General features: G+C 47.6%; 1 protein-coding gene across 1 annotated transcript; it reads right to left on the reverse strand.

Moving 5' to 3' along the window:
- Positions 1-16,187: 16,187 nt before the first annotated feature.
- LOC146176559 (neprilysin-2-like) lies at positions 16,188-18,122 on the reverse strand. Its single transcript, XM_084581320.1, has one exon. The coding sequence runs from the start codon at positions 18,120-18,122 to the stop codon at positions 16,188-16,190; it is 1,935 nt and encodes a 644-aa protein (XP_084437446.1).
- Between the last annotated feature and the right edge of the window lie 7,875 nt (positions 18,123-25,997).

Here is a 25,997-nt window from a genome sequence, read left to right on the forward strand (position 1 = left end):
AGGGTGAAGGCCTCCCCCATATTCCTCTAACCCAGTCCTGTGCTAGCTGCATCCACTTGACCCCTGCGAACTTCTTAACCTCATCCGCCCACCTAAATCTCTTTCCGCGCCCTGCTGCGCTTTCCTTCCATCGGAATCCAATTTATCTTAAGCAACCATCGGTTATTCTCTCTTTGCACTACATGCCCTCCATGCCCATTCCCATTTCTTCATTTTTACTAGAACGTCAATAACTTCAGTTATTTCTCTGACCCACTCTACACGCTTTCTGTCTCTTAACTTTACACCTACCATTTTTCGTTCCATAACCCTCTGCATTGTCCTCAACTTAAGTAGAACCCTTTTCGTTAGCCTTCATGTTTCAGTCCCATAGGTGGGTACAGGTAGGATGCAATTGTTGTATACTTTCCTCTTGAGTGGTACCGGTAAGCTACTAGTCATAATCTGCGAGAACTTGCCAAATATGCTCCATTCCAATCTTGCTCTCCTAGTTATTTCCCTTTCATAGTATGGGGTCTACGGTTACTACCTGTCCTAAACAGACATTCGTCTACCCCTTACAGTGCTTCACTACCTATTGTGAACTGCTGTTCCTTCGCAACACTGTTGAACATTACCTTTGTCTTCTGCATATTGATTTTCAAGCCCGCCTTTCTGCTATTCCTCTCTAGGTCATCAATAATTCTTTGCAGGGATGAAACGAGGGAGAAAGAAGAGCCGTAGTGGAGGGCTGCGAAGTAATCTAGACCAGCTGGGCATGTTTAATGTGCACTGACATCGCACAGCATATGGACGCCTCTTAGTTTTGCCTCAATTGAAACGCAGCCGCTGGAGGTAATATTTTATTGAAAAGAAAAAGGGAGAGGGGTTTATGGGAAGGGTAGTCGGGTCCATAGTCTAGGATTCCGTTAGCTAATGTCATCTCCCTCGCTGTCCATGAGGGCTTGCTGGTCCTCGAGGTCTGAGCTGGACAGGACTGCCTCCTATCTTTCCCATGTTGGCTGCATTACAGTGACTAAGACATTGTTAGCTTGGCGGGTCCATACCATATGGTACAAATTGCTTCCTGCTCACAAAATTTCTCGATTCTCGAACCACGTCCAGGCCGCGTTCCGAAGGCTGAATGAAACTTTCTGGAGCTTTTCTGGGTCGTGCCAGTTAAATGCGGCAACCTGTTCGAACTGAGCCAGCCAGTCTTCGGCATCTGAATTAGTCACCATGGAGTGACTTTGGGAGGCGAGGGGTCTGCAGGGTGATGTAGGGGGGGGGGGGGGGGGCAGTAGAAGGAGCACTCACGGTATGAGTTGGCGGTGACGTTGCCATATCTGCTGGAGTGGTCTGCAGGGACTGGTACGATGCACGGGGGTGATCACGAGAGGTAGGTGGGTCACGTTTTCTGCCCCAGAAGGGAGCAATTGGCGCCTCCACCAGTCACGATCCAAAGAGCCTCAGACGTGCGAGTAGGTGCTGTGTGGACGCAGAGCGATGTGCAGGCAGACCCACGAAGCGTTCTCTAGATCTTCGAACAATGCCCGGCCCGAGCACTCTCCACGCGCCATTTCGTCCTTGCGGCCCAGGACCTAGGCTGCGCGATGCTAGACATGTGACAATATTAATGGCCTGCCAGCTCGTATCGCTTCTAACATCCAATTATTTTTTGACTGCGTTTTCTATCGTCCTATTACTAATAAATGATATGCTTATATTCAGGCAGACTTATAACACTGAATCATGATGCAAGAAATTGCTCTTGTTCCTAAATGCTAATAAATTTCTACAATTACATTTCACTGCAGTCAGTCCTAATCCACGACAAAATGATATGCCTCCCGTTCCGGAATTTCCCGTCAGTTAACTTTCCTGTCCCCTTTAATGGCCTCTCCCACATTTCCAAAATTACTAATGATGCCAGCCAAATGCTTGGTTTCTTGCATTATAACTTGAGAATCCCACTGTAAAGCTGCTTACCTATTTATCACTTTCGTCCCAAACAAGAGTATGCAGGCGCAGTTTGGAACCCTACCAGTCATCTTTTTTACCCTTGACTTTGGTCAAGTTTGGCGAGCGTTTGACCTTGTCCGCAGGTCGGCACGCGAAGCCTCAATGTTGATGGGAGAAGGCACAGGACAGACTTAATATATAAGCCTGGCTAATGAGTGAATGGACTTCGTCCTCCTCGGTACTAGAAAGAATAGGATAAGGAAGAGAATATACGAAGGGGCTTAGAACAAAGGCCTGGATAAGGCTGCGGAGGTCATGTTCGTGCATGTTGTGGGGGCGGTTTGCAATGAGATGTATGATCTGGTGTAGGTGTTTGTGAGTCGAGTGATGAGGGTAGTATGCTTCCCATTGAACGGAAAGAGTCCAAGAATGCGGAGGGTTGAGACGACAGGAATGGGTGTGTCATTAAGGTAGACAGTGACGGAAGAAGGCGACAGGGTGGCCACGTCCCGAGGCAGAAAAAGCAAGAGCTCTGATATGGCCGGGGAGAAATATATCCGGAGCGTGAGTCACCACCCCAGAATAGGTCCAGTTGGGATGATTAGATTGAATTGGTTCTGCCATTCCCAAATAGTTTGTCCAATCTGTCCTGTCCAACCCAACTGGTTTCTTCACTCCCAATCGGGAATCCCAATGGGTTTCTTCACTCCCAATTGGGAAGCCCAGTTGGTTTCGTGACTCCCAATTGGGAGTGAAGAAACCATTGGGGCATCCCAATTGGAACTGAATAAACTCATTGGGCTAATTGGGAAGCCCAATGGGTTTCTTCAATCCCAATTGGGATGCCCAATTCGTTTCTTCACTCCCAATTGGGAGTCATGAAACCAATTGTGCTTCCAACTGTGCTTCCCATTGGTTCTAATTGGTCCAAAGGAAACATTCCCAGTTGGGAAAGTCAAGTAATATCCTTGACTGAGATGTGCACATAATTCATACCTTTATAAAGAGACAACAGTGAAAAACTTAAGTTCCTATAAAAAGTATATGTCGCTTAACCTTATTGATTTTATTGTGTCCATTGTGAGTGCAGGCATAATTAAATAAGTTTACTGAGAGTAACAGAGATGTGTCATTGGTCCCAGTAGCACTGTTAAACGGTTTATAAGTGAAAAGTATCCTGTGGATACATACATTGAATCTGTGTTCTGTGTGTGTGATGCATGCTTGTCTCATGAGTTCTGTAAAAACTTGCAATTTCATTCCAGTTGTATAAAAGCTGGCTCCCCTGTAACTTCTCGACAGAAAACATTGAAATTGCATCTCCATTCTTTTTTTTTGTCAGCTATGTAAGTTCAAACCATTTGGGCTCAATGGGTATGCCATTTGAGTTGAATTGGTGAACCATTTGGTCTTCATGGTTGACCAATTATTTCCAATTGGAAACACCACTTCATATCAAATGGTCAGGCCCAATGGGTGGCGAAAACACAATTGGCTTTTGACCAATTTTCAGTTGGGAAATTCTCAATTGAACCAATTGATTTTTTTTATTGGGACAGCATCCACACCAGCCTGGAGAATGGCCTCCATGTCACGAAGATTTCTTGTGGTCACCCAGAGGATGACGCACCCATCCAGGTCGCGCGCTTCTGTCTACCCGTCAGCTCGGCCCCTATTATCCCTCATCCAACCTTACTGTCTATTCCTTCCCACGTCTCCTTTCCCCTAAAAGTGAATCCCTTGACATCCCGAACACCACTCCTCCCGCAGAGGAGCGCGAGCCTCCGCGCTCTGGCGTGAGTACGGACGGCAACCAGCCGTGGCCTATGCGGGTGCCTCCCAGTACCGCTGCTATCCAGCCCACCCTTGCAGTGGCAGATAATTCTCTTAGACCTATTCAAACTGCATCAGTCTACACTTCGGCTTCTGTCGAGACCGAGGAGGCAGCTATTGTCCTCGCAAACTCAAACCTCCGCCGAATACATTTTCAGTGAATCGAAGTCTACGATTTTCAATTACGGGTTTGGACACTTTTTAATGTTGCACTGATAGGCCTGCCCAAGCAACTGGCCGACATCCCTCACCTGCATCACAGCATTTATGCTGACGACCTCACACTTTGGATCACGCGCGGCAGTGACGGCCAGGTTGAAGACTCTACAGACCGCCATCGAACGGATCAGAGATTATCTAAGTGCAGTTGGCCTCACCTGCTCAGCGGCACAGTCAGAGTATATCATAATCCCGTCCCCGGGACGACGCCTTTCAAAGATATTTCCTGACATCAACCTCCAGGTGCAAGGAAACCCGATTCGTCGCACAGATCACATCAGGACCTTGGGCTTGCACATAATATGCTAACGGCAGCAACATTACGCTCCGACGCATCGGCCAGTCGGTGGTACAGATCGGACGCATCCTTAAGCGAATCTCCAACAATTGCATCATGGCATGCAAGAGACCAATCTCCTGCGCCTCGTTCAAGCTTTCATCTGCTCCCGCATCACATACTCGGGAGCATACATACATACATACATACATACATACATACATACATACATACATACATACATACATACATACATACATACATACATACATACATACATACATACATACATACATACATACATACATACATACATACATACATACCTACCTCTCACATCGTGCCGAAAGCGAACGGCTAGAGGCGTCACTTCGAAAAGCGTACAAGACTGCCCTGGGTCTTTTCATCTACACAGCTACCCAACAGCTCATGGCTCTCGGAATTTCCAATACCGTGAGCGCACTGATCGAAGCAACCCTCATCGCCTAGTATGAGCGGCTCTCACACACACGCTGGCCGAGAGGTACTGCAGCAAGTTGAATCTCCACGTCAAGAGCGGCCCCAAGTCATGCTGAGCTTACACCGGAATATCGCCTAAATCTCCGCATCCCTCCCATTTCCAAACGGATGCACCAGGTACAACACGTCGACAGACGGGCCGATCGGGCTCGTCAATTTGAGAAACGCTTCAGCGGACATTCGGACGTCGCGTATACGGACGTCTCTTACCATCACTCGAAGCCAGCGACGGTGGCGGTAGGTCTCGCCTCTCACCGCATCTGGTACACAGCCTGCGGCATTCGCAGGGCAGAAACAGTCACCGCAGCTGAGGATGTTGCCATTGCGCTAATGCTAGCCGACCCTAATATCAAAATCGTCATCAGTGATTCTCAACAGGCTATCCGGAACTACGATGCTGGCCGTATCTCTTGCGAGGCGTTATACACATTCTTTCCACTGCGCTCTCTTCCACATCTCACTTCTTTGGACTCCAACCTACGAGTCGCTCAGCGGAAACGCCCAGGCGCACACTCTCGCTCAAGACCTCAGCTGCCGAGCCGAGAGTATGATCAGCCACCCTTCTTCCCCTGACACTCATATTTCACGCGCTTCTCTACACACCACTTACACGGACATACTCCAGCACTACCGACTCGAAAGATGCTCATATCTTCCCGCACACTGCGATCTAACAAGACGCGAGGCCGTCCAATGGCGCAAACTACGAACTGGCAGCTTCCCACGCCCTCTTTTATACAGAAAGATCTTTCCGGAACAGATAGCCCCCATGTGCGAACACTGCTCAACTGCGGCCACTCTCATACACATGGCGTGGACTTGTACAGGTGCCCCAAAAGTAATACGGAGCACGCGAGCTGCGGCCGAACTGGAAAAAACTGCATGCCAGCGCGCTCTATCTATTGATGCGCGGCAAAGACCGAGGCTACGCCGGCACATCCGGCTCACCCATCTCGATAACTTGATGCTCGCGTTATCGCCGCCACGAGCGAAGCAGCACTCTTACCATCACTGCTCGCCAGGGGTGCTTTAATACATCATGCAAGGGTGTTTGTCCGCGCCGTGTAGAAAGTTGGCGTTCGACAACTTGCGCTTTTTGCTTTATCAGGAATGCCACCATTTTCAGCCTGCGTGACCACCTTCGTTCGCTATTCGCTTCGCGGCGAGTTTGTGACAACGAAAATATGTGGTCAACGTTTTCTTGGCTCAAGGAAGCGAAGGAAAAAGAATAGCGCGCATGTGTTGCCTTCGTTGTCTTCATTATAAAGATAGGGGTTCAACAGTGTAGAAAGCGAGCTAATTAAGGATCGCTTCCCTCTGCACAAATTTGTTTTCTTACATTGGAGGCAAAAACGACGAACAGAAAACGAGGTTGTCTCCCATTTATTCTCCTGCGATCGGCTATATTTTTCAAACGTGCAAAGAGGAAAGGAGAACAGGGTGGAGATGACTAAAAAAAATCTTCCAAAGGCACTTTTATGCAATTTCAAAGTTTAATAACGGGTGAAGCTCCCGTTCACGCTAATGACATCGGTCATACGCCGAGGAAGGGACTCATATAAAGAGTTGACGTATCCGGGTTGCTCTCGAAGCTTGTCCCACTCTGCCTTGACAGCCTCCCAGAGTTCATCTTGACCCGTGCTGCGATTGATGCGAGACATATTACTTTTCAAAGTTCCCCAAACGTTCTCAATGATGTTCATATCGGCGCCTTTTGGAGTCCACTCCAATAGCTGCACAGCCCGCTCTTCAAGCAAGGCTTTCACAACTCGCGCAGTGTGGACGGGGCTATAGTCTTGTTGCAAGAAGAACACTCCATCATTAAATGGCCCGTCCAGTGCGCACGGGATGAGATAGTGGTCGAGGACGTCGCAGTAGCTGGCTGCGTTAAACTTTATTGGCAGTCTTATAAGAGGGCCGAGGCCTTCTGCACTGACAGCTCCCCAGACGTTCACGGCACAACGACCACTGCCGATCACTTGTGTCATGAAGTCGGGCAGGTACCTGTGTGCGTAAGAAACATGCGTTGATCAGCTACTACGTAATGCATGATAAAAAGAAACGCATTTAACTGAGAACCATGATTGTCAGGCCACAGAGAAAGAGAAAACCATATTTCGGCTTAATGAACCCAAGTAACTGCTGCAAGAGGACTAGCGAAGAAAAACAGTTTCATTACTCTACATTTACTTGTCCATGACTCACCGTGCTTTAGAACGGTGTGTTCTTTACTTCACACAAATCAATTTTATTCGGACGTACCTGCAGTTGTATGGACGCCAAACACGCCGCTGCTGGTCCCATCTTTAAGAGTAAGTTGACTCATTTGTAAAGATAACTTGTTGCCAGTCCTCCACAGTCCACTGCTCGTGGGCGCGAGCAAATGCTAGGCGCTGTGCCTTCTGTCTTGCCGTTAAATACGGCTTCTGGGCCGCCACACATCCACTTAATCCGGCCTCCTGGAGTCGGTTCCGAATGGTGCTCAGACTGATGTCTAGACCGAGGGCATCTTGAATTTCTTTTGCACTCTGAAAAGGATCCGCAACGGCGGCAGCGACGATCAGTTGGTCAGCCTCAGCCGAAGTGCACCGCTCGTGACCTGGACGTGGAGCATCGCCAAGGCGGCCGCCTTCATCCCTGTAAGCTTGTATAATACGATTCACAGCTGTCATCGACCTTCCAGTCCTGCGGCATATTTCTCGTTGCGGCACACCTTGCGCCCACAGGAGAACAATTTCGCGTCTAACATCCAGTGGAACTCGGGGCGGCATTTTTCGTCTAATGGGAATTTCCACAGCTTTCGTTGATATATATACGTGCGTGTGGGCGTGCCTTGCAAAAGGCGTCCTGCCGTGTTCTCATGGATTATCAAGGTGATAGCATGAACAAAGCAAGCTGCTGTGACGTGCTCGACCACTAAATCATCCCATATGACTTGTAGGATTCTTTTAACGATGGTGTATTTTTCAAGCAGTAACACTGTAGTCCCGTCCACATTGCGTGAGTCAAAAAAGTCTTGCTGGAAGAACAGGCTGTGCTGTTGTTGGAGTTGACGCCAAAGAATGCCGATATGAACATAAGTGAGGTCGTTTCGTGAACATTGGAAAGCAATCTACCTCATTTCAGCCGCAGAACGAGTCCAGATGGTCTTTGGGTGGGAGGCTGTCAAGAAGATGTGGGAAAACCTCCGAAAGCGACGTCTTCTCCTTGCACGAATCTCTTTTTCGGCGCTTATGTCGTAAACCTGTGTGGGGGCTTTGCAGGTTATGAAACTCAAGTTTGCATAAAATGGCACCTTCCGAGGTTATTTTCTTAGTTTCTTCCTTTAAGCTGCCCATTTCTACCTTTTATGTTTACCATTTTGTTCTACAGTGTAAGAAAGTGAATTTTTGTTGAAGAAATTGGTCTCGAATTATTAGCCCACTTGCTATGCCGTTCGGCACCTATTTTTATCAAAGACAACCCATGCATGCTATTGTGTTTTGTTTTTCAAGCGTTTCAGGAGCGTTTATACTCGTCAGTGTAGAAATTCGCCGCAAAGTGGAGCGCAAACTTCGACTGTAAACAAAGATAATGCGGTTCCCGACGAAGGATGATAGATGCATGGTGCCGATAGCAAACATTTCTGCACGGCCCAGATGAACAACAAACCATGAGGTATTGAAAGCGCCCCTGGCGGGCAGGGATGGTAGCAGCGCAGCTTCGCTCGTTGAGGCGATAACGCGAGCATCAATTTATTGAGATGGGTCAGCCGGATGTACTGACGTCCTCCTTGCTCTTTGCCGCGCATCTGCTGATGGAGTGCGCTTGCATGCAGTTTTTTTCCAGTTCGGCCGCAGCTCGCGTGCTCCGTATTACTTTTGGGGCACCTGTACACACTACAACACAGACAACTAAAACACCCCAGACACGTGGGAGTCTCTCCTGCGGACTTCCGAGCCAGCAGACCAACGCCAGCTTATCTAGCGCGCGGTGGAGGCCGCGACATCCCAAGGGATCCCCGCCGACCTCTAAGACACGCAACAGGTCGATCATTTGATTGGTCTCCTGTTTTTGGGAGTATTAAAAGAGTTCACCACCCACGTATACTTGCGCTTCAGAGTTAAGTTCAGAATCACAGATGGCGCAAACGCTATCATAGCATATGCTTTAGATCAGATCGAGGTGGCAGATTAAGCGACCATTTATTAAATGCGAACCATAGGCTGGTGTGTGTTGATGTTGCACATCGCCTATATACCGTCTTTCAGCACCCCAGCCTACTTTTGCCTACTTTACAGCGCAGCCGATTCACTTGAGCTTTAATGGTTCCTATCTCACCCCAGGACTATTTGTATGCAACGACTGACCAAGTTGGTCCATTGGTCGAAATTTCTATAGCCCTCCATGACTGCGTCCCTTGCAGCCTGAGTCACTTTGGGACGTTAAACCACATAATTCAAGCAAAACCAAGCAATTGGTGACGTAAATGAGCGCCGTTGCTTTCCTTCGTACACGACAGCGGAACGCAGCTCTCGCGGTAGGCGTCGCTTCGCTACCTGGAACAGCAGTCTGCAGAGTGCACGTATGATAGCCATGGTCACTACCAACAACAAGGGTATGCTCGAGCAAAACACCCTGCGCCTGGTTCAAGCATTCATCATTAACGGAATTGTGTATTCGACACCATATTTGCATCTCGAAACGGGAGACTGTAAAAAAATGGATGTCATATATTATACGCAACGCAGTTAAAAATTGGCAGTGGCTTAGCTTGGTTAAGCCTGGCAATTGTGAAAGCAATAGCTATGGCTGCGCCTAGGTTCAGCTGGTGGTGTAGTTGGTTGTGGTGCTTGTGGTTATGCTTATGGTTATGCAGTGATTCACTCTAGCAACGACACATGGTTCAACTATTGTTTATTGCGGGGTGCTACCTGGTTATTCTATGTATAGGGTCTTGAATATTTGAGGGCCGGGTTTTAAAACAAAAGAAAGGAAAATCTATTGCACTATTCAAGCTGAAATAATGTTCACAAAGTAGAAAAATATGGTCTACGTTATTTGATAAGTGATTCAACATCGGTACTTCCCTAGATATTCCGGAATAGACGAAAAACTGCTCTTGGCGGCGTGCAAAGTTTTCGCAGAGGAGAGCCGAAAAGCTGCTTTGACGTGATGCGCCATCTGTCAAGCAGCGAGGCAAGCGCCATCCCGGCCGTTGACGAGCTTTGCTTGCTGCTTGACAGATGGCGCATCATGTCAAAGCAGCTTTTCGACTCTATTCTGCGAAAATTTTGCACGCCGCCGAAAGCAGTCTTTCGTCGATTCCGGGAAATCTAGGCAAGTACCGATGTTGAATAACTTATTAAATAACGTAGACCATAGTTTGCTACTTTGTGAACATTATTTCAGCTCGAATATTGCAGTAGATTTCGCATACGATTGTTTAAAACCCGGCCCTCAAATATTCAAGACCCTGTATAACTAGTAGCGAGGCAAGGAGTGCCGTGGCTGCAACGATATACTTGGTTGTGGGTGAGGTTAAGGCAGAATGTACAACTACCGCTCTGGCACCGGCTGCAATGGCATTTTTTACGCCAGCAGAAATGAAAGCATCCCTGGAGACTGCGTTGGTTCCACCTGCCGCTAGGTCGCCTCCTATAGACCGTTTTATCATGGGCGCTGCCATTTTGTGTATGTGGCGCCATCTAGCGGCCGAGTTGTGAACAACCGCCATGCTGGTATGTGGGGTCCCGTCCGCGGAACAGGCGACAAGTAGCGGAAATCGACATTTTGGAGCTTTCGCGTGCAAAGTTTTGCTTTCTGAAAGTACCTAGCTGAAAGAAAAAAAGTTTTCAGTAGCAGCGAAGCCATTCGGTCAGAAATGACAAAACATTATGCTCCTGATCAGGTTGGCTGAAGGCTACGAGCCTGATTACAATTAGGGCGGCGGCGCACCACTGGCAGTGATGGCAGCTTTCGATCTACTTTTTACTCTTAAATGATTTCTAGAGACGGCTTACCGTAACAATTTGAGAAAAGAAAGCGAATGTAGCCGTTTCATGTAATGTTTAGGAGCAATGCTAATCGCGCTAGATTTGTTGGGTCAACCAATCATTCATATACTCTTTACTGCTTGTGCGGCTACTGCGGAAGTTCCCACACCTCCACTGGGGTTCTATTCTTAAGTATCCATTATCCATTTCGGATCCATTTACTCTACCCTGGCTACTTTTGTTGGGTGGCAATCAGGCAGGGTGTTCAATCGTCCACTACTAGGCAATCGGATTTCAGCATTGCCTACATGACTCGATCACCTGTTTGCCGGTATATGCGGGGAGTGGCGATGACTTGTCAACAGCGGAAGCTGCTATCCTGCAATTTCTCTGACTGGGCGTTAGTTGCGTTTGTCTGACGTTGCCGTCATGCTGACATTAAAATGCAAGATAAAATGGACAAATGATACCTATGGAATAGGTTTGGTTTCTGGGGTTTAACGTCCCAAAGCAACTCAGGCTATGAGAGACGCCGTAGTGGAGGACTCCGGTAATTTCGACCACCTGGGGTTCTTTAACGTGCACTGACATCGCACAGCACACGGGCGCCTTGCCTTTCGCCTCCATCGAAAAGCTGCCGCCGAGGCCGGGATTCGATCCCGCGTCTTTGGGAACAGTAGTCGAGCGCCGTAACCACTGCGCCACCCCGGCGGGGTAACCTATGGAATAGGGATCTTAAATTATGTCCCATAATGACCTCGTCGAAAGTTGATTTTGTCAACAATTATATAGTCCATTTTTCGTCGCAATGTTTGCTTACTGCAAGCAATCGCTGCTATTCCTATGATCATATTCCCATTTATTATCGACAGCAAAATCTTAGGAAATGCATGTTTAAAAAAAAATATATATTTTAGCGCTGTTTCACTTAATAAGTTGACAACCAATTTATTAGTATATCGTTGTCTTCAAGTGGGACGGGTTCTTTCATACTTGCATTAACCTCAGGTGACTGAATCGAAATAGTTCTTCTTTACCTGGCGGCATCTCTTAAATATTTGCCGCAAGAAATATCATCCACTTGTTGCCCAAAGTCTGCCGTTGTTGCACGGGTATTCAGTTTTTCCGACCCCTACTCTACAAACACAGTTTTCGGAACTCACACGAAAGGCTGCCAAAGCGAAACATTTTCGGTTGGGGCTTGAAATTCAGAAGCTGTTCGTCTTCGCCCAATTGAGTGAGTCGCAAGTGGAACAGTGTAGAGCAACACACGCGCATACCACCGCTGTTAATATTTTATCTTCTGTTAATCATCTCCTTTTGGTTATTTTTTTTTGTTATTGCAAACAACTGAGTAAAAAAAACGATTGCGTTAACCGCGGCAGCTCTTAGCAGCTAAACTGCGGCCGGCGGAAATGAAACGATCAGGGAAATGAAGGAAAGAAAGGGGCGAAAGAAGAAAGAACAGGGAAAGAAAGCACATCGCTCACATCAGCTAATCGGCTTGGCTATTCAAGACACTCTGTGTGCAAAAGACTGCAACGTGTGCCCTTTCTCCGTAGAATGTCCTGCCGCCCCCCGCTGCTATCCCCGCTTCTCCACATAACAGACAGGAGGAGCCGCGCAGCGCGTTCCGGTTCGAGGCTATTTTCCTCCTCGCCGCGAAAACGGTCTATAGTATCCAACGTTGCATCCCAGGCGGTAGCTGCGGTAGGAGCGGGAGCCAGGCCGCGGTTGGTTGCTACCGCCTCGCGAGTTGGGGGCCCTGTTTTTGCAGCAGATGAGATGACGTCATTCCGGCTGTAGCGCTCCCTCACGGAGGGAGCGGAAGTTAGGCCGCGGTTGGTAGCTACCGCCTCGGAAGTTGACGGCGCGAGTTGGGGCCCCTGTTTTTGCGGCAGATGGGATGACGTCACTCCGGCTGTAGCGTGAGGGTGAGGGAGCGGGAGTTAGGCCGCGTTTGATCGCTACCGCCTCACGAGTTGACGGCGCGAGTTGGGGCAACACGTTGGGGCCCCTGTTATTGCGCAGCTGTGCTTGGCGGCGTGCCAAAAGACTGCAACGTGTGCCCTTTCTCCGTAGAATGTCCTGCCGCCCCCCGCTGCTATCCCCGCTTCTCCACATAACAGACAGGAGGAGCCGCGCAGCGCGTTCCGGTTCGAGGCTATTTTCCTCCTCGCCGCGAAAACGGTCTATAGTATCCAACGTTGCATCCCAGGCGGTAGCTGCGGTAGGAGCGGGAGTCAGGCCGCGGTTGGTTGCTACCGCCTCGCGAGTTGGGGGCCCTGTTTTTGCGGCAGATGAGATGACGTCATTCCGGCTGTAGCGCTCCCTCACGGAGGGAGCGGAAGTTAGGCCGCGGTAAAGGTCAATAGTAGCTACCGCCTCGCTACGCGAAGGGCTGAAAAGTGAAAGTAATATTGCTTTCGCAATAAAAGGCGCTGGGCCTGCCCCAAAGCACTTCCACAGAGCGCCTTTTGCCATTAGGGGAAGCGAAGAACTCCTTGCCGCCCAACGCGCCATCCAGATTAATCGACCAGCAGCAACCCGCACGGGCCAGACTGTTCTTATGGACCTTAACTTGACTAGCCCGCAAGGTCTCGTACAAAAACAGGCTATACCGCCCGGGTGGTCAAAGTCGTTCGTAGCCAACCCCTACCCCGCAATATATGCATCCTCTGTTCCACCAAAGGCGCCGGGAGGCGCGGGCCAAATACATTCAGGAAAAGTACGGGACAGACACTGAATCCTTCTACGTTGAAGCAGCAGTCAGTAGCGGGGTACACGGTAGCGGTTTTGATTCAACAACAACTGGCTGATGCCCTCACCGTCTGCGATGACAATATAGAAATGGCAGAGGAGGTGGCCGTTGCTTTAGCCGCCACGCATACCACCTGCGTCTATACAATCACAGATTCTATGGCTGCCTACTGCAACTACATCAAAGGACGAATATGTCCCCAGGCTGTCCCAATATTGAAAAATCATGGACAACCCGAACAAGACAAATGCCTCTTCTAGACACCGGGACATCAAGGCGTGGAAGCGAACGAATGCGCCCATGCCGCTGCCCGAGCTCTTCTCCCCCGGGGACTCGACCCCTCCATCCTCCACACCCCCTATCCCGGCCCTCTGGCGACGTACGCGGAGAGCTTACAGCACTGCAGACTCTCGCATAAAATATCCACCCTCAGCCAAGGGGCTCTCCAAAGCGGAGGAAGTTAGATGGCGACGCCCACGGACAGGTACATATAACACACTAGCCCGTTTAAACAATACACCCTGGGTTCTGCGACCACAAATGTAAATATTGCGGGGAGGAGGCAGGCCTGCACCACATGGTGTACACCTGCCCACACAATCCTCCAGATGACCCAAATGCAGTGCCAACAAGTGAGGGGTGCGAGGCTGCCCCTCCAGCTCTGGACTGGAGGCCCAACGGGCCGATCGTGACACTCGCGCGGATAGCAGCGGCACCCGCTGGAGTCCCGGACTAGGGACCCCACCTACACATCCCCCTCCCTTATCTGTGTTTAATAAAGTTTTCAATCACTCACTCACTCACTGCCAGCCGCATTACTAGCCTTATAACCCGCTCCTGCTGACGCCCTACTCCTGTGCGCCGAGCGGTGTAGAGACGGACATGGACGCTGCACCTTCGGACTAATCCGTCGCCTGGCACTGATCTGCCTGCAGGACGGCTCACAGCCTTTGTCGATTCTATAACGACAAGCTCTGATCACTACATGGTGCCGCGCTGTCCCCGCACACCAACATTCTTAGATAAGAGAACGTTGCCTCACACCGAACCGCGAAGCGATGTTTCCAGCCTCATAAGCAACGGTCTTCAGTGCGCTGCTTCCTTCCTTTTACCCGAAGCGAATTAAGGCATCCTGTGTTTGTGTGCTGTACTATGTCAGCGCACGTCACAGATCTCCAGGGGGTCGCTTATTCCACAGCCCTTCACAGCACCTCTTTCTCTTCATTCTTTCATTTCCGCCTTCGTTCCTTAACTGTGGGGTTCAGGCATCCTCCGAGAAGACAGATGTTGAGCATGTTTACCTCGAAAAGATTTTTGTGGAGGCCTTGATCCGTGGTGGCTCAGTGGTTAGGACACTCGATTATGCTAGAGTACACGGGTCTGAATACGGTTGCGACAACCGCGTTTATATACAGATAAAATGGAAGTTCCTGTAGCTTTTAAGTGCGCACAGCAATCCAGAAAGCATCATGGCGAATCTATGCATGCAGCTCGGGCTGCGGCTCCAACCGCGACGCACCATAGTGACACCTCGTCGTGACATCAGTTGGACAGATACGTGTCTAAATGTGTAGCACTGCTACACAAGCAGCTAGGCTGGAATTGAAACAGAGGCAATGTTAGACAAGCGGTGATATCTATTTTACAAGCCGGCAGTATCCGTGGAACCATACATCACTCTGTCAACAGTCGACGCAATACAAGCCCACATGTCCGCTTTCCTATGCAATTTTCTAGCCGTTTGGATTCGCTATTATAATGCAGTGGCCTAAATATTGAGATCGTAACGAAATATTTCGTTCAAATTCATCGGAAGCCTATGAATGAAGTTCACAATTAACGGATGCTAGCGGACCATAGATTCATAACGCTTTTACTCTAAGAATGCAGTGCCGGGAATCAAGATCAGTTTGAAATTTCAACGCTTTTTCGTAGATGGGCTGTAACATTTGCTATGAACGTTACGCATGGAATCGAGGAATTACATTCCACGCCAGCAAATTACAAGATATTAATTCTTCATCCAGTCAGTAATTAACTCACAAAACTTGGAGCAATACATAATGCATCATAGGCATACCAATGTGCGGCCATGTAAAGCCAAGAGTCACTACAACATTTAAAACTCAGAAAAGCGGCGTTATATGTCCACTGAAGAATGTGTACTTGAATAGCGTTTCACGAATGAACATGTACTGTATAAATGAGGATGCGTACGTTTCCATGATGAACTTAAGGAGAGTTAAGAGAAGCTGTCTAGGTAGAAACTTACATGAAATATCTGTAGGGGACTCATTTAAAAAATCTCAGAAGTATTCTTTCCCGCAATTACACAAACTATAGAACCATAGTTTCGTAGTTGGGGATGAAGATCGGCATTCTCAATTACGTACCATTACCAATAACCTAAACGAGATTTGACCCATTGTAGCGGGTCAGGGATCACATGGTTGTTAAAAAGATTATACAAACTCATTGATTGTTCAAATCAAGAGTCAAAGAGAGCGCAGACGAAGAAAGTGCTGATGTCACAAGGTGTCCACGAGGAAAAAAAAATCAATGAAAGCAAAACTAAGGAAGTGGGAGGCCTAAACAGTACTTTTCTGGCCGACATTACTATAGGTAACATTTATAACGTAGTATTTCTCACTCACTCCATTAACTAAGGGTTCATATGCAAACCCTTTTTGCACTGGAAGGCAAACACAAAGTTGGGGGCACCTCGTAGCTCTTTGTTGCAGTCGAAGTCTGGCCGAATCCTAGTTTGGGTGTGGCAAAAATTGATGAAAAACAGCCGCTCTGGAGAAAATTGGGGCGACACCGGCGAACTGCGTTTCTGTGCTTGAAAGGCACGAAAGGCTGGAAGGAAACCCGTTACTGGTACAGACGATTCCAGGGTGGCTATTTCGTTGTCGTCCATAGACAAGCTGTTGTTCGCAGAACTAAGTTCCTCTTGGCCAACGTTTTTGGCATCAGGTTCACTGCCAACGCCTTCCAGGACAGTCTTAGAGAATGCAGCTCCCAAGCCTCCGTAGTTGATGGCGGCGTCGCCATCTACGAAGTAGAAGGGATCGTGCACCATAAGCATGGACATGCTGACTGTGTTGAGGAGCTTGTCGTAGTAGACACAGTCCTTGGAAAACGAATGGGGCAGCCTCTTGTCTTCGAAATAGGGCTCAGTTCCTATGAGGTCGGCGTTGGCCTTACGTTCTGCTATCCAGTGGTCTAGTGTCGTCTTCCTCCTGGTGTAGTGGGAGACGTAAATTTTTTGGAGCCGGTCCTTCGATCTGTACTCCGGCTTTGGCCATAAGTTGATTCGCATTGCTCGCATCTTCTGCGCCAAACGGGATCTTGTCGTTGGCGCCAAGTTCGATTCCTCGTACATTGTGGCGGCCATCTCTTGGACGCTTCGGAGAATATCGTCTATATTTTGCCTTGCTCTCTCAGAAACCTTGAGAGAGACGTGCTTGGCGATGAGCAGTATCTTGAAGGAGCTCTCCATCTGGGTTGCACAGAACAGTGGGCGAATGAGGTCTGCTAATTCGTTGCTGCCGTATTTCTGAATGAAGAACCTGGAGTCCGCTATCGGCGCGTATATCTGGAGCACCCACCAACCCAGGTGACTGAGTATCAGTGCAGGATCATGGTTCGCGGTGATGTACCGCGCAGCCTCTGGCGTTCCTTTTTTCTTCACAATCGCCATGTCGTCTAGCACGAACGCATGTTCGGGACGAAAGTACCGGTTCATCAACGAGACAAAGCGGTCTGGATTCTGACCGAGCGCACCTGCCAACGTCTTAAACGTGAAATATTCGGGACCTTTGTTCCTGTGGACAGCATCTAACTTCAGCACCACGTGTTTCGTAAAATCGAAGACCTTGTTGTAGTCAACTATCTGCTCTGTTTGATTGGCATCGCTCTGGAGGAGGAAGTACGCCAGGTATTGCTTGATATACTGCCCCACCACGGAATCGCTGCTCATGGTACTGTACTGACTCTTCCAGAACTTGACGTAGACACCGGGGCCGACGTAAACTGTCTGTCTCCCGGTGACGGTGCGGCCCGGAAGCAGCGTCAGGTCAAACCAGAGCGGTATGTTCCACCGGACACACAAGTTGAGGTGAGCTTCGAATGGATCTGTGTCTTGCGGAGGTATCTCGGGCCACGGAACACTCAGGTTTCGCAGCAGCTGCTTAAATAGCTTGCGCGTCTCGTCAGCGTTCTCCGCCGACTGGTTCTCGCATGCACGGAAGGACTTGGCCACCATGGCACCCAACGGCGTTGAGGAATAGCGACGGCTACGGATCTCGTCGCTTTCCATTCGTAGCCAGTGGTATTTGACGTGCCACTGGTATTTCCATTGCTGTGTCACCTGAGCCTGCGGATCCGGAAGCCAGCGCGACGTCACGTATCCCTTAAAGTCATCGCAAGGGTTGACGCTCGGATTGAGGGACGCACCGAGAAGACCGTCGATCTTGAAACAGTCTGCGGTGCTGCAGCCGAAGCTTATCAAGTATTCTTCACTGCGACTGCCACCTAATGCCTTCGCTACGAGGTAGAAAGCGGAGAAGCCAATGATGATGACGAAGACGGCCATTAAGGAGACGACGATGCAAGCCCAGCATTTGGGAGGCCCTTTCCTCTGGCTGTGGTCGTGTTGCGAATCGCACTGCGCGATGGACATGCGAGAAGAGATGAAGGCGGTGAGAACTGCACCGCGCTACCAATGCTACGCTATCAGGCGAAAACCCGTGTTCAGTGTACGATACATTATTGGTGCAGGAGAGGCAATTTTGTGCTTCATTAAAAGGTGGCAAGCTACATTTTGCCCGAAGCAATTAAAAGCTTATCAACCTGCCCACCTACCCGCTTATTTTTACCTTTCAAAAGATCAGTACAGGATCACGAAGTTGGGGTGCCCATAAGCGAAGGAGAAATCAAATTCAGGGGCTCAATAGCAACCCGGCCATGGTACTATAAAAGATGTAAGAGCAAAGCGTTCAATCAACACTGTTAACACAGCTGTGCCACATGCTTCGTATGATACCCAGTCAATGTTTTTTCTCAAAAAACAAAAACAAAACATGGTTACCCGACGTTTGCCTCTCTCGAAGCAAATGAATAAGTGATGACAGTGATGACCGAAAGACGCTCCTCTTCACTTATTTCTCTATATTACTCTGGCATGTAGGTTTTTATATAATACGCAGCGCACGAGTCGGAACTGAGTTGGTCCGTAGGTATACACTGCATATAGGAGGCTGACTAGACATCATCTCTGCCTCTCATCAGACTTGAGGAAAGGTTCTTTTTTCTCGGTGAGGGCGGGGCGTCGGGGGGTGGGGGGGGGGGGGGGGAGAGGGAAGGGTTTGTTTCCAGCGTTAATGCAAATAATTTCCTCAAGCCCTTGGGATTTACAGGATTGTAAACAGAAGCCGAATCCTATGCTCGGGATAGCTTCTTTATATGACTTTAGAAACGTGAAATTACGTATTATGACGTTTATTTCGTTTTAAATACATGCATTGGAATCATTCGCATTAAAAAAAAAAAACTACAACTATTTTTATGGCGAGACTATAAAAAGAATTAGCAGTTATTTGGCCAGTACTTAGCCCTATACAGCCATGCACTGATTTTGTAAAGGTTACTACGTGGGATGCGTAGGATACTAATGAATCCCCATGGCTTCCAATCGCATTCGGCTGCAAAAGGAAATGTGCATTCGTGGGGGCCTGAAAAAGGCATAGGTAAACAACAGAGTGAGAATGCCTCGACTAAGGACGACTGATATATCAGCACTTTACAGCGTCTTCCTCAAGCCTTCAGCATCTAATATTGCAAAAAATAGATTCGCTCTACCAACAGATTTACTGGTGCACATGTTGTTGCTTATAACACGATAATTGTACACCACGCTCAGAGAAGAGGTAAAGGCTTTTTTAGGGTTAGATGTGCTTCTAAGATGCTTTTTTGAGTGTAAACAGCAATAATTTACATTCTCAGAAAATTGGATCCAGCTCGAGTCAAGAGCCCCTACCACCATCGCCAACCTTTAATGAACACCACCCATAAGACACCGTCCAACTGCGCCCAAGTATCAAGGTGGCTGCCCGTTCGCTCAGCCAACGTTAGGTCTCCTGCGCTCTCACACACAGAAAAAAAAAAAATTCCGCATGTAAGAAGCGATCGCCTTACAGTAAAATCATTCATTAGCGATATTAAGTATAAGGCGACCCTATCGATTAGAGGTATAGGCGAATAGCGGGGCGTGAGTGCGTTTGTGCCCCGTAGTGCGCCAGCTATGCTCGCTGTGCATACTAATCAAAAGTCGTAATCTCATTCGTCGGCATGACTCTGCTACCCCTACAATGGTTGTGGTCCCCTTCAAACCCTAAGCGGCCACCACCTAAGTGTCGCCCCGGATTTGGAATAGCGTTCGATTCTCCCCACATTTTTTGGTGGCAGCGATTCGTAGAGGTAGTTCAAGTTACCGATGTCGGCGATGACCTGCTTAAGTCGTGCCTCATTACTGTAGGGGTTTCTGAGGGGTGACCCGGAGAGCGCTAGGCTTGTAACACCTCCAGCTTCATCTTCTTCTGCAGCTACCAGAGCGGACTCTTCAACCACCTCTTCTTTAATTCAAGTTTATATGCGATAGCGAACGCAGTTCGTTCGGTCGAAAAAACGTCACTGTCGCTGTTTGCCGTACCTCAGTTTAAAAAAGAAAGTGTATAGAAAAAAATCTTTGCCGCAACAATGTCCTCGTGGCGATTTAGTATCAAAACTGTGATGAGAATGTTCTTTGGGTAGCGTTCATGGTGACGTAACACCATTTATCTTGCCATTTAGCATCTATCTGCTTATCAAATTGGATGCTAACTTGCGATAGCAAATCGAACGGATATATGTATACGTACCTCCACCTGTAAGCCGTTCATTTCAAGGCAAACGCCTTTAATGGCTCATGCTGTCGTGGATAAAATGTGTCCGGCTTTTGCTGCGTTCTGATTGGCCGAGGCAGAATGACGTCATAGAGGTCTCGACCAATCACAGAGTATGCGCGAATGCGTGCCTTATATGGCCATATGTGAATAATTGATCAATTACTAAGGTAGTTCCAAAGCAAAAGAAATGCAAGAAAGCAAACTGGTTATCTGAAGAGGCTTTGCAAATAGCTGAAGAAAGGAGGATGGCAAAAGTTATGGGGGAAAGAGAAAGATACAAGGTTCTCAATGCGGATTTTCAGTAAATAGCAAGAAGGGATAAGAATGCCTTCCTGAACATACAGTGCAAAACAGTTGAGGACAACAGCCAATTGAGGAACACAAGAGCTCTGTATAAGGCAATCAAATATATCAAAGGAAGCTTCTGTGCTAAGATGGGCGTGATAAAGGACAAACGAGGCAGGGACCTCACTGAAGTCTCAGAGATAAAAAAAGAGGTGGCAGGAATACACAGAAGAACTGTACAAGAAGGACCCGGATGTGCAAACCCAACATAAGATGGTTGTGATTACTGATCTCGAGCCGGGCATCCTGAAGAGTTAAGTTGAATGGGCCTTAGCCAGCCTTGCTAAAAACAAAGCTAGCGGAACTGATGGCATTCCAGCTAAATTGCTTCACAACTTCAACCATGACGGCGCTGTTAACGTTATGTATGCATTATGTCAGCAAATTTGGACAACCCTGCAGTGGCCACAGGATTGGAGGAGGTCAGTTTACATCCCCATTCCAAAGAAAGGCAGTGCCAAAGATTGTTCCAACTACCGCACGATCGCGCTTATTTCGCATGCTAGCAAGGTAATGTTGAAAATCCTCCAAGGTAGGCTGCAGCAGTATGTGGATTGGGAGCTTCCGGACGTACAAGCTGGGTTTCGCAAGGGCAGATGAACTAGAGACCAGATTGCCAACCTTCGCTGGATCATGGAAAAAGCAAGAGAGTTCAAGAAACCCATCTACTTCTGCTTTATTGATTATGCGAAAGCGTTTGACTGCGTAGATCACAGCAAATTGTGGCAAGCTCTCCAAGAGATGGGAGTTCCAATTCACCTCATCTGTCTCCTCAGGAACCTGCATGAAGGGCAAGAGGCCACAGTCAGAACTGGGCATAGTCTTACTGATTGGTTTCCGATTGAGAAAGGAGTGAGACAAGGCTGCATACTGTCGCCCTGCCTATTTAACCTATATGCTGAGTGCATCATGAGGAAGGCCGGTCTGGACGAGTCTCCAGCTGGAGTGAAGATTGCTGGAAAACGTATCAACAACCTTAGATATGCGGATGATACCACTTTAATGGCAGAAAGTGAAGTGGAACTCAAGAGGCTTCTGATGCGCGTACAAGAAGAGAGTGAGAAGTTTGGACTTAAACTGAACATTAAAAAGACAAAGATCATGGCGTCTTGCCCTATCAAGTCCTGGAGCATGAAAGGACAAGAAGAGGAAGCTGTGATAGATTTTCTCTTCTTGGGCTCCAAGATTACTCCGGAAGGAGACTGCAGCCATGAAATTAGGAGACGCCTGCTTCTGGGAAAGAGAGCCATGGCTAGCCTTGACCGCCTAGTAAAGAGCAGATACATTACACTGCCAACCAAGATCCGTATAACTCGTGCTATGGTCTTTCCAGTTGTGATGTATGGATGCGAGAGTTGGACTGTGAAGAAGGCTGACCGCCGAAGAATTGACGCGTTTGAATTGTGCCTCTGGCGGAGACTCTTGTGAGTTCCTTGGATGGCCAGAAGATCAAATCAGTCGATATTGTCGACCATAAACTCTGACTGCTAATTGGAGGGTCAAATTCTAAAGTTAAAGCTCAGCTGCTAATTTGGTCATCTGATGAGAAGAGAGGAGTCACTGGAGAAAGATTTGATGTTGGGAAAGGTTGAGGGTCACCGGAGAAGGGATAGGCAGCGAACGCGATGGTTAGATGGCATCCTTGAGGCGCTGCAGATGAAGTTATGGGATGTTAGGGAGATAGTGAGAGACCGGAAAGCGTGGCGTGATATAGTCCATAGGGTCACGAAGAGTCGGACACGACTGAACAACTGAACTGAACTGAAATAATGAATAAGTAATTACCAATTGATGACGAATTAAACAATTCATTTATTAACTAAATAAATAATTGCCTATTTAATTGCTACTTAATTACTTATTTATTAGTGCTAGTTGCTTAACAGAATGCGGCACTCAGGCTTTAGCCTTTTACTTCTTTAGTCGCTAAAGACCCTCGTAATTTTTAAGAGCCAGTGTCCACGGAAAAATATTGATTAAAAAAAAAGTGAGACAAATGCTGAGCCATCCATTTGAAAAAAAAAAAACAAACAAACCAATCCCCGCCGCGGTCGCCCAGCTATTCCTCTTCACCACAACCCCACTTGGGAGTACTGGGAGGCGACCCTGCTCGGCTGCTATGACCTGCAGACCCAAAAGGCCTTGGTCGAGCGCGCCCGGGCAGCGGCCGACCCCACTGGGGTCCCGTACTAGGGACCCCACCTAGTATTCGCCTAGTATTCGCCAGGGCCGGATTTTCAAGATCCGGCTCATAGGTATCTCTATCCCCTTATAAAACATTAAACGTTTTTCACCGTGCTGGAGTACCTGGCCTCGCGGCTGCGTTTCGATGGAGACGAAACGGAGTGGCGTCCGTGTGCTGTGCGATGTCAGTGCACATTAAGGAACCCCAGGTGGCCGAAATTTCCGAAGTCCTCCACTACGGCGTCTCTCATAGCCTGAGTCGCTTTGGGACATTAAACCCCACAAACCAACAAACCAACAATTGGAGGTATTGATTAATACAAACCGCAAACTAGCCTTCAACGTGACTGGCTCATGGATGCCATATGGGAAGCAATATGACATTTCACCACCCTGAACGCTGCACAATGTACGGTTGCGTCATAATTTAGATAAGAACTCACGTGCGTGTATTCTCATTTTTCTCCGACAAGTTTTTCTCAATCCTGGGTTAGGGCCAAAGCCACGCCTTTTCGATCGAACGAATACTATCGCACAATAATTAGTGCCGTCATAATGTATGTATGTATGTATGTATGTATGTATGTATGTATGTATGTATGTATGTATGTATGTATGTATGTATGTATGTATGTATGTATGTATGTATGTATGTATGTATGTATGTATGTATGTATGTATGTATGTATGTATGTATGTATGTATGTATGTATGTATGTATGTATGTATGTATGTATGTATGTATGTATGTATGTATGTATGTATGTATGTATGTATGTATGTATGTATGTATGTATGTATGTATGTATGTATGTATGTATGTATGTATGTATGTATGTATGTATGTATGTATGTATGTATGTATGTATGTATGTATGTATGTATGTATGTATGTATGTATGTATGTATGTATGTATGTATGTATGTATGTATGTATGTATGTATACCTTTATTGAGATGCCGGCAAACGACGAATGCGTCGAGACGCTGGCCAAACGTCGACCCGGGGTGTTATACCATACGCTGCGTTACCTCATTTTGGCCCGTTTGTGGTGGGCCGAGAGGCTTTTGCTTTTCGAGCCCACCCCGGCTTGATTGAAGCAGCAATCCAAATTTGACAACCGGAAAATTTCACGTTTTCCTTGTTCCCGACATTTAGTTGCTTCCTGACGAGTTCGGCCCCACTTGGAACTTACTCCGTTACACACATGACTGTGTTGCTTCATCATTACTTCGCAGATCCTGCCCACGCTTATTTTCGCTTGTAGATTTCAACGAAAACGTCAGATTTGGTATAGTTCCCTATGTCAATTAGTTCCTTTTATGTTTCTTTACGTCACCTTTATCAGTTTTATTTCCACGATGTGCAGCACTGTATTCAGATATGTGGCGCAAACAAAGACAAACACAGGAGAAGATCCACAACACACGCGCACACTACCAACTGTAAGAAGAACCGGAAAACACTTCCTCTTCTACACTCAGGCATGTCTCAACTTCTTCTTCTTCTCATCTCCCTCTTCTTTGCCAAGGGGAAAATGTCACACTCTTCCTCGCACACCATAACCTTGTCCAAACATGGCGGTGACCAATCTCTTCTTTCTTTTCTTCTATTCTTTCTCTTCTTTACCAAGGGGATAGTGACACTTTCTTCCTCTCAGCCCAAAAAACATCGCCCAAACATGACAGTCGCAAATTCTATACTGTCTTGTAAATCCACACCACTGCATTGCCCAGTAACTCCTACCACACTGGACAGGTAAATATCACCACATAGTCACAAATCATACACTAAAAACACCACCACACAAATACAGCAAATACAGTAGGACATGTCCATCTACACACCATAACTTAAGTAGTCCCTATCTATTGAGAAACTATATCTTGCCAACATCTAAGAAGCCGCGAGGCCCATGTACTTAAGGGGGAAAAAAATTCTGCAAACTCCCATGGCCCCAAAAACGTTGCAGAATTTTTTTTCCCCCTTAAGTACATGGGCCTCGTGGCTTCTTAGATGTTGGCAAGATCTAGTTTCTCAATAGATAGGGACTACTTAAGTTATGGTGTGTAGATGGACATGTCCTACTGTATTTGCTGTATTTGTGTGGTGGTGTTTTTAGTGTATGATTTGTGACTATGTGGTGATATTTACCTGTCCAGTGTGGTAGGAGTTACTGGGCAATGCAGTGGTGTGGATTTACAAGACAGTTTAGAATTTGTGACTGTCATGTTTGGTCGATGTTTTTTGGGCTGAGAGGAAGAAAGTGTCACTATCCCCTTGGTAAAGAAGAGAAAGAATAGAAGAAAAGAAAGAAGAGATTGGTCACCGCCATGTTTGGACAAGGTTATGGTGTGCGAGGAAGAGTGTGACATTTTCCCCTTGGCAAAGAAGAGGGAGATGAGAAGAAGAAGAAGTTGAGACATGCCTGAGTGTAGAAGAGGAAGTGTTTTCCGGTTCTTCTTACAGTTGGTAGTGTGCGCGTGTGTTGTGGATCTTCTCCTGTGTTTGTCTTTGTTTGCGCCACATATCTGAATACGATGATCCACCAACTAGCCTCTCAAGCCGTTATTTTGCAGCACTGTCTTCTACTTCATTTCAACCCTTTCGCTCTCCTCAAAGGCAATGCTCTTTAGATAAATACCGACAAGGTACCGTTTTTACAAATTTACACCTGAGAGAGTTAAGCACAGGGGAGGAAGAAGAAGAAATGAAAGTGTTGTGGGAGCCAGATCACGCGGTCTGGCTCCAGAAGAAGTCGCCGATTTGCATGGTCGCTACACATTTTTACTCTGCGCCCATCGCACTCCAGCCTTTCGTCGAACTCACAACTGGCTGGTATTTGGAACGCAGCCTACTTCGCCTTGAAACTGTGATCTCGTCAAAAGGCAAGTGATTCTTGTGCGTTGTTTCAGGAGTCTGGAGCAAAATTTCAGCACTTTCCTACATCAACCATGAGGATGCAGCAACACCGGAACTGAAATTTTCTTTCATA

This window comes from Amblyomma maculatum, chromosome 10, assembly GCF_055883805.1.
Source record: "Amblyomma maculatum isolate TAMU_Amacu chromosome 10, ASM5588380v1, whole genome shotgun sequence".
Lineage (NCBI taxonomy): Eukaryota > Metazoa > Arthropoda > Arachnida > Ixodida > Ixodidae > Amblyomma > Amblyomma maculatum.